This window comes from Triticum urartu, chromosome 3 (assembly GCF_003073215.2).
Source record: "Triticum urartu cultivar G1812 chromosome 3, Tu2.1, whole genome shotgun sequence".
Lineage (NCBI taxonomy): Eukaryota > Viridiplantae > Streptophyta > Magnoliopsida > Poales > Poaceae > Triticum > Triticum urartu.
In genome coordinates this window covers 308,998,869-309,008,127 of record NC_053024.1, presented here as the reverse complement: position 1 = coordinate 309,008,127, position 9,259 = coordinate 308,998,869, and the positions used below count along the sequence as shown (strand labels likewise).

The 9,259-nt window shown below is 42.5% G+C and overlaps 1 protein-coding gene across 4 annotated transcripts; it reads left to right on the top strand.

The window, feature by feature from the left end:
- The first annotated feature begins 1,930 nt into the window (after window positions 1–1,930).
- On the top strand, window positions 1,931–8,967 carry LOC125543889 (fimbrin-2-like). 4 transcript variants are annotated; one of them, XR_007299006.1, is made up of 14 exons: window positions 1,991–2,264; window positions 2,347–2,876; window positions 2,974–3,145; window positions 3,829–3,867; window positions 3,972–4,040; window positions 4,146–4,262; window positions 4,615–4,829; window positions 5,719–5,874; window positions 5,962–6,161; window positions 6,503–6,660; window positions 7,733–7,829; window positions 8,096–8,258; window positions 8,466–8,565; window positions 8,671–8,967. XR_007299006.1 is itself a non-coding variant. In XM_048707384.1 (14 exons), coding segments are annotated over exons 1-14 (2,034 nt in total). In that variant the 5' UTR covers window positions 1,991–2,177; the 3' UTR covers window positions 8,673–8,967. The 4 variants fall into 4 exon arrangements, 3 of the variants coding, with proteins under 3 accessions (XP_048563340.1, XP_048563341.1, XP_048563342.1); XM_048707384.1 differs by having other exon boundaries at window positions 8,096–8,187; XM_048707383.1 differs by having other exon boundaries at window positions 1,931–2,264; window positions 8,096–8,187; window positions 8,466–8,967.
- Window positions 8,968–9,259: the final 292 nt, after the last annotated feature.

The following is a 9,259-nucleotide window of genomic DNA, read 5'->3' as shown; positions in this document are numbered from 1 at the left end:
GAAAATTATGGAGGGAGTTATGGTGGTTGGGTAATGATCGAAATTTATGGATAGGCTTTATGTGTATGGATGATTGTCTGTGATTTTTTTTAGCTTCATAGGGTGAGGGCACAATGCACTTGCTTCATAGGTCAACAGATTTGGCAGAAACTCTAGATGGATGCTCTGGTCAAAATTTAACTTAAGTGTGTGGCTTTTTGATGGAAATGGTGAAGAGATTTGCAGGACCTTACAAATATTTTGGGGATTTGTGGTGCAAGGGAGAATGGGTGCCCAGTGCAAACCTGGTCTTTAGGGTTTAAATAAAAAATGACAATTAGGGTTTTGGACGCAAAACCCTAAGTCAAAGTAACCAGGAAATTTACTTATCCTCACATAAACACAAGAGTGCTAATAAATCCAAGAACACCAAAAGAAAAAGATAGAAGCCAAATCTAGAAAAAGAATTTTCCAGGAGTGAAAAATCTAGGGTGTTACATAAGCACGCAGTTGAAGGCATGGTGGCACCAAGTGGACAACCTAGTCGCACTTAGAGACGACCTCCGTGCCACAAAGGCCAAACACAATGACGCTGAAACCATCCTTATCCATGAAGAACCTTGAAGATGAGGAAGTTCCTGATCCTGAAATGACATGTAAAGCTGGAACCAGCGTTAAGGACACAAGGAATCGAAAGCGCACGGGGACAATCAGACCTAAAAACCCCAAGGGAGAAGGAAGATAGCAAAGGAGCAACAGAGCGGAGAAGCGTCCAGCCTCCCACAATAGCAAGCGGGCTCAAGAACAAAAAAACGAAGAACAAAGAACCACCAAGAGGAGCTGCAACCGAGAGAAGAGAAAAGAAAAAAGGATGGCGAGCGGGAAGAAGAGGCGCAGAGGAAACCAAATGCAACAAACACCCAGAAAGAGGGAGAAAACATCACGAGCATCGTAGTGAAGAAGCAACCCACCTCGAACATCACTAACGTCAATAGAAGGCACGAAAAGCCAACGGGCGCCGGACGCCGCCGATGGCAAACAAAGCACCAACACAGAGAAAGCTTGAAGAAGCCCTCGCAGTATGAAAAGAGAACGGTGTGAGGGGCAAGTAGGGGAGAAGAAGACCACCATCCATTATATACCAAGAACACCCCCACGCACCACAACAAACTGACATACCACATCGAGCACCCACCCGCCAACGCCCACCAACCCAGGACACACCGGGACGAGGGCAACGGGGCATCCCGAGCGAGAAATAAGCCTGAGTAGGGGAACCAAACAACAGGGTGGCTAGGCCGCCCGAGCAAGCGCCTCTCGACCATGCGAGACAGCTCGTGCGATGCGAGGCCAACACACAGAGATGTCTGGCATGCACGCATGCACAGTCGGGTATGGCAACCGAACAATTGGATGGGCAGTGAGTCCGAGCAGGCACCTCTTGAACGCCCGAGGTGACACGCACGCTGTAAGGCCAAGGCCATTGAGCCGTCCGGGACGCGCACGCATAGCTGGGCATGCCCCACGCATGAGCCTCACACGACCAAAGCAGCCCAATAGGGTGCAAATGACGTTGTCCCTACCGAGTACGCGCGGGCATACTGGTCTCGCCCGAGCGAACTACCCGACGGGGGGCCAACGATGCTGACCAACAAAAACATCTCATAATCGAGTCATTAGAGGTACAATTATCTTCAAGCTCAATCTAGAGGACAACCAAGGGCATTTTGATCATTTCAGCATGTTTCAGCAGCCGCCGCAGCCGTAGCAGCACAACTGCAAAAGGACTGCATTTGGACCCCAACCTTAGCCACAGCTTGCAAGAGCATTAGCTGGAATCTCAATTAGTGACATCCCCCCAGTAGCCACTGTAGCGTGAGAGTGAGTGGTACCCAACCTCCTCTCCTGGTACTTCCACTTTCACGAACAGCAACGGTCGGGGACCAGCTCGCTGGACCCTGCCAGGCAGTGAACCGCAAAGATTTGAATCCCCTCCGCTGCTCTGTCCACTCTCTCATCAAGGCTCCACACTTTCTTTCTATTGGACTGGGACCCTCCTTAATCATCCACCCCATCCTTTCCTTTAGTTTGAACCAACGCTCCACCTCAGACACTGGCCACCGTCTCGACTCGCGCATCCCACCTAACACCGCCCGCAGACTGGGAGCTGCCGCCGCCGCCGCGGAGCAGGGGACTCGATGGGATTCGACGGGCTGGTCGTCGTGTCCGACCCTTACCTGCAGCGCCGCTTCACGCAGGCGGACCTCCGCGCGCTCCAGGCACAGGTACGCGCGCGCTCTCTGCCCTTCATCTTCCTTCGCGCTGGCGGTGGTGTTTGTGACTGCGTTTTTCGATCTTGTTCGGCAGTACGCGGGGCTGCGTGACACGGCGCCTACCGGCAGGCTGCGGCTGCGGGACCTCCCCGCCGCGCTGACCGGCCTGGGGAGCCCCACCGCTATGGCCGCCGGTAAAGGGGAAGCGCTGCGCGGGGACGCCGGGAAAGAGAACAGCTCGCCGCCCGAGCGGGCGCTTACGGACGAGGAGTGGTCCTCCGTGCTCACGGCTGTCTCCCGCGCCGACGAGAAACCACAGCTCGACGTCAACTTTGAGCTCTTCCTGCGCGTCTACGCCGAGATGCAGCTGCGGCTCAAGGGCGGGAAGAAGGCGCGCGAGCGCGACGGCGGCCAAGGCATTAAGCGCTCCTCCTCCTCGTCTGCCGCCTTCCTCACGGCGTCCACCACCACGCTGCTGCACACCATCAGCGAATCTGAGAAGGCTTCCTACGTGGGCCACATCAATGCCTACCTCGCCGAGGATCCGTTCCTCAAGAACGCGCTGCCCGTCGATCCGGCCACCAACCAGCTCTTCCACCTCACTAAAGACGGCGTGTTGCTATGGTGCGCTCCTCGCCATTCGGATTTGTGCTTTCGATCCACTGATTATTATTATTTTTGCTCTGATCTGGTTCCAATCCTTTTCGGCTTTTTGGTCCAGTAAGCTCATCAACTTGGCCGTTCCGGGGACCATCGACGAGCGTGCTATCAACACCAAGAGGCTGCTTAACTTGTGGGAGAAAAACGAGAACCACACCCTCTGTCTCAACTCTGCCAAGGCCATCGGGTGCACTGTTGTCAATATCGGCACGCAGGATCTCGCAGAGGGGAGGGTAGGACTCTCCCTGTTTCTATTTTTCTTGCTTTTTTGTGACATCATCGCATTACATGATATTCAGAGTAAAGGTGACTTTCAGTCCGTTCTTTTTACTTGGGTACTTGTTCATTCGGATGTTGTTGAGGAACACAGTGGAGTTAAGTCCATGTGATGTACACGACTGTAAAGCACCCTGTGTTGGTTCTCTCTACTTTTGTTGCTTTATACATGCACTTACTGGTGGTTATCATTGGAACACGATGGAACGATTATTTATATATCAAAAAAGTGGCGAGGGGTAACCCATGGTTGATTCGATTGCTCCTGTGCCCTTTTGTTATGACTGACAAGATAGTTGAAATTTGCGGCAAACTTACTGTGAAAGAATAAATCAAGTTCAGTCCGTGTCACACTGATAATTTGGCACACATGACATGCTTCATGTCCTCCAGTGCACCACTACATTCTACTTCAGGATACAGAAATACTTGGCATACCTCTGTGTTCTTATTTATTGCCATTGAACTTATTTATACTACGTTTCTATACCCCAGTGCACCATCTACTTAATTGTTTGTTCAGATCTAAGCTCTGATTCTAGCATGTATTGTTCATTTGTAGTTTTATCTTTTCACTCTTTTTTTACATGAAGAATTCTTGTATAATGAGCTTACCAAAGCTTTCTCTTACTGCTTGCAGCCTCATCTTATCCTAGGGCTGATATCTCAGATTATCAAGGTAACTTCATATCTTTGTTACATTTGTCTATTTGTGTGGGCAACATTGTGTCTGTTTTATGTATGATACTATCTGTGATAACGTGTTGTTACAATGACTACCAGATACAACTATTGGCAGATGTAAACCTGAAGAGCACACCTCAGTTGGTCGAATTGGTTCAAGACAGCCAGGTAGTCCTAATTTCAGTTCATTATAATGCACTTTGGAGACTATTTGGTATGTGTAATATGCTAGTGAGAGTAACACACTGTCAATGGTTTCATGTAAAATTGCAGGAGATGGAGGAGCTTATGAGCCTTTCTCCTGAAAAAATACTACTAAGGTGGATGAACTTTCAGCTGAAGAAAGGAGGTTTCCAGAGAACAGTAACAAATTTTTCATCGGATATAAAAGTATGCTCATGTTAGCTGCTAGACCCCTTACACATTTAAATATTTAACACATAAATGCAATTTCGCAAGCTGTGCTACATATGTTCCAAAAACTATATAACTGAGCTATTTCACTTCTCTTTCAACTAAGTTCTTATGGTTTTAATAATCACCATAACTTTCAAATACTTTTGCCCTTCACCATTGATCTCGTTTTCGATTCTTGACTTGAAATTCTATCTGGTCAAGGGGAGTATACACTAAGAATGTTAATAAATGACGAAGATCAATCCATCTATCATGTTTTTTAGTTCGAACTGTGGTCCTGTATGAGGAATTAATATTTATTTACCTTGGTCACATGAAAACCCAGGACAGTGAGGCATATGCTTGCTTGTTAAATGTCCTGGCTCCAGAATGCAGTGCTAAACCATCGCCAATGTCAGTAAAAGATCTTCTTCATAGAGCAAGATTAGTTCTTGAGCATGCGGATAGGATGGGCTGCAAAAGATATCTGGCCCCGAAAGACATAGTTGATGGTTTACAAAATCTAAATCTCGCCTTTGTGGCTCATATTTTTCAAAAAAGGTATGTATTATGAGCACCCCTTCAGCTCAGAATTTATATACTAAGGTACAATTTGTTGAAGAACTCACATTTGCACTGATGTTTATCGCATTGGGATACCGAAGACCAATTTTTTTCTAATAACTGCTGTTAGCATGTGATAGTTCTTCATCCTGTAGATTTGCTTTTATTTAGTCCTTGCTATCTGCTACTGTTCTTGGTAACATACTATGACATTCACTTAAAAAACAACATCTTGTGCAAACTGGTATCATTATGTTGTTAACGTTCTCTCACCTGTCCACCACTAGTTCCCAGGAAAACTCTCAACTCTGAAGTTTTCCTTTTATTGCTGAGAATGAAGGTGAAACAATGTTTGTAGGGAACAGTCAGACATCAGAAGACAATAGAACCATTTTTTCTTTTTATTTTTCTCGTTGATTGAACTATGTGTGCTCCTACAAATAAGAGATTGTTTTGTTACCATTCACATGACATAATATTTTGTGCATGAGAATGAGACCCACACAAAGATTTCGAGAGAAGAGCCCGTTTGCTTGCAGAAGTTTCCCTAGCACAGAAAAGGATTGTGAAGAATCAATATACAGTCGTCCTTGTGCAAGACAACTGAGCAAGCTGAGCACGGCAAACATTGTAACTAGATCATGTACAAATATTCCTGGCCAGTAAAACCATATGTAGTACCCTGTCGCCGCTGTAGATGTGCTATTATTATGGGCCTATTCAGCAAATACTTTCGTCATGTCTCTTAACTAGGGAGCAGCATTGATTACCAGTACTACAGCTAGATACACATGCTACAGAAGCGTAAATGAAAATCTGATGCTTGTACTTGGTAGTGCACTGTTTTGACAGTCTAAACTCTATAATTGTAGTCCTTTTATTGCAGGAATGGGTTGTCGAAACAAATGAAGCAAGTTTCGTTTGTGGATGGAGTATCTGATGATGCTCAAGTTTCAAGGGAAGAGAGGTCATTTAGGCTATGGATTAACAGCCTTGGAATTTCTACATATATAAACAATGTATTCGAAGATCTTAGAAATGGGTAGGCCATACCTCTCATCGTCTATAGCTAACTCTTCTGTTAAAATGAAGCTGATTCTATCTTTCATATTTCCTTGTGGGACGATAGATGGGTGCTCCTTGAGGTCATGGATAAGGTTGCTCCTGGTTCAGTTAATTGGAAGTTTGCAAACCGACCCCCAATAAAACTTCCATTCAGAAAAGTTGAAAACTGTAATCAACTTCTGAAGATAGGAAAGGAAATAAAATTTTCCTTGGTGAATATTGCTGGTCATGATATTGTGCAAGGAAACAAGAAACTGATATTAGGTAAGTGGTTTTTTCACTCAGATGCAAATAATAAAATGTACTTAAGTTTTGCACATAACTAGGAGGTGAGCAAATGTACTTAGATGTAACATACCAATTGGGCCATTATTTATACAAATAATCATGCCTTCAGAGATTAGTAAATTTATAATAATCAACTAAATATTCATGATGTGTTAATTTTTGGTTGATTAACTGGTTTTGCTGAAGAGAAATTTCAAAATATCAATGTACCATTGTTGTTTTGTACAATTCTTTTGCACACACAGTATTCAATTTAACTTTCCAGTTGATCATACGATGACAAGGCAAACTCCCCCCCCCCCCTCCCTCCCCGACAGCTTTTCTCTGGCAATTGATGCGGTACAACATACTACAACTGTTGAAGAATCTTAGATTTCATTCGAATGGGAAGGAGATCACAGATAATGACATACTATTATGGGCTAACAAAAAGGTTAAGGATTCTGGAAGACAGTCTCAAATGGGAAGTTTCAAGGTTTGTATACTTCAATATATTTTATTAATGCACATCATGCTTTGAAAATATCATATCATTTTACAGTCTGCCAAGTTGCATTATCATTTCTTTATGTGAGTTTCCTGCAGAATATTCTTCATTACAACGATCTCGTTGTATAATTTACAGATATAAATATGCACTCATAATATATACATATTCTAATCAGGGTAGTCAATTGAATTATGTGCTTGGGATGAGTTACAGTTTGTTATTAAAGTAGTATGAAGGCATGAACTAAATTGCCGCATGCACTTATGCTATCTTGTCTAAGTTAGGTCCTCTCATAAATCCAGAATAATCTCGAGAGTGGAGTTTTGGTGTTTCTCGAAAATTTTGAAGTATTACAAATTCTGAAAAAAAGTACATGAACATAGAGATGTATACTAGATTCCTGTAAAATTTCATGATGAAAGAAGCTTTGGTGTGAGCTGCACAAAAAAAAACTGACTTTTATTAGTGAATAGTTCATGTGGTAGAAATACATGATTTTTTCTGTGTAAATCTTATCATCATGAAAATTTACAGAAATGTAGTATACCTCCCTAGGTTCATTTGTAGATTTTTCAGATATTTTTGAAACTTGAAAATACAATTTTTGATATTTTTCAAAAAAAGAGCTCCAACAGGCATTTCCGAATAATCTCCTACTATTCACTTATGCTATATTTCTAACTTAGGTTCTATCATAAATCCAGAATAATCTCCTACTCCCTCCGTTTAGTATTATAAGATGTTCGGATGTATGTAGACATGTTATTATGTGTTTGTTCACTCATTTCAGTCTGTATGTAGTCCATATTGAAATATCCAAAATGTCTTATAATTCGGATTTATGATAGACCATCTTATAACTTGGAACAGAGGGAGTACATTTCAATAATGTAACTGTGAAGTGTAATAATGCTAGTCTGAAGGGCCACTATTTGCATGAGGAACTACTGTCACTATCACTTCTAACAATATGTCAAGCATCAGTGTCCATATCGCTGTATCTTCCACTAATTTGCTGTTCAGGGTTTGTACGATAAACCACAAGTACTAATTGCAGGATAGAAGCCTTTCAAGTGGCATATTTTTTGTCAACTTACTAAGTGCTGTGGAGCCTCGCGTTGTGAATTGGAGCCTTGTAACCAAAGGAGAAAAAGGTTGGATGTCTCATGTCTCTTGAGTCCGAAAATCTCCTATCCAATTTTCAATTAAGAAATGCTAGTGCATAGAAATTCAGTATGTCTTGTTTTATTATGAAAGTATATACCATTTCCCCTTGCATTATATCCTCATAGTGATAGGCAACACATTATAGACACACTTATTTATATCGCCAGTGTTATTTGCAGATCACTTAGATTTACTAGTACTGTGTATGCTTTTCAGAGCTTGTTAACTAAAATTTTATATGGTTCCGGCACAGATGAAGAAAAACAAATGAATGCTTCCTACATCATCTCTGTGGCTAGAAAGCTTGGTTGCTCCATCTTCTTGCTGCCAGAGGATATAACGGAGGTGAGGCATTTGATTGAATTCTTGGAAGCCAAAACTAGTTTCATACTCCCTCCGACCCTGAATCATCAGCTGTAAGTAAGCTGAATTACACCAATGTTGGGAGTTAAGCATATATTGCATTTTTTAAAGAAAAACTAGAAACTAGATCATATTGGTGGTGTGATGCCCCGCTTGCTAGTCTATCCAAGCAGCCTCAAGTAGTGCACCATGTTGGACCATATTCTCTTGTGATATCAACTAATTAACATTTGCAATATGATTTTGGCAATTTGTCTCAGGTCAACCAGAAGATGATGCTGACTTTGACAGCAAGCATCATGTATTGGCATTTGAAAAGGCCAACATCATATTCACTGGACCCTGACAACAGTAGTTTGTGTGAGACAAGTTCTATCTCAACTTCAGATGACTCCGCATCTGAATCATCAATTGATGATAGCGGAACTAGATAGATGAAATTGCATGGTCTGACTGCTATTTCAGGACTCGAGATTCTATATTCTTGATTCTTTGCTATAAATTGGAGAGCAGACGCATTCAAGAATGAAGGGGAGAATGGTGAAAGAGTTTTGTTTGTTTCATTTGAGGTTCTGTAGTGTGCAAATTGATTTGGTGAGTAATGTACAACATCCTGTAAATATTGACACAGGTAGCAAGTATATGTAACATCATATAGTGGCAGTTGTTTATTCAAAATCCAACCGCATTGATTAGTTTGTTGAGCAATTTTGCTCAGGCGACGCCGGTGACTCATGTAGTAATTTTTGGCCATGATTTAAATTGCTATGTCACTTTGTGTTGCTATCCTAGCTACAACCGTTATAGCGCCAAATAGTTGCGCTATTTTGGCATGGCTTGCTACTAGCTATAGCTGAAGCTATTACCTAATTAGTGTACAACGACAGAAAATACGTAGCATGCAATCATTTATACATGTAAATTTAATCCAAAATGATCACATATGTGTAACTAAATAACATTAGAAAACAACACCTAATCTTTCTTGGGAGATTGTTTTACCTTGGAGCTTTGGCCTACTGGCGACTCTCACCAACACTCATTATGACTCAAC

What these genes read in the sequence shown, in the direction of transcription:
- LOC125543889 (XM_048707383.1), top strand. Translation starts at nt 2,178, where the DNA reads ATGGGATTCGACGGGCTGGTCGTCGTGTCCGACCCTTACCTGCAGCGC. An exon ending in TTCGAAGATCTTAGAAATGG is followed by an intron (nt 5,875 to 5,961) that starts GTAGGCCATACC and finishes GTGGGACGATAG; the next exon opens with ATGGGTGCTCCTTGAGGTCA. An exon ending in AAACAAGAAACTGATATTAG is followed by an intron (nt 6,162 to 6,502) that starts GTAAGTGGTTTT and finishes CCTCCCCGACAG; the next exon opens with CTTTTCTCTGGCAATTGATG.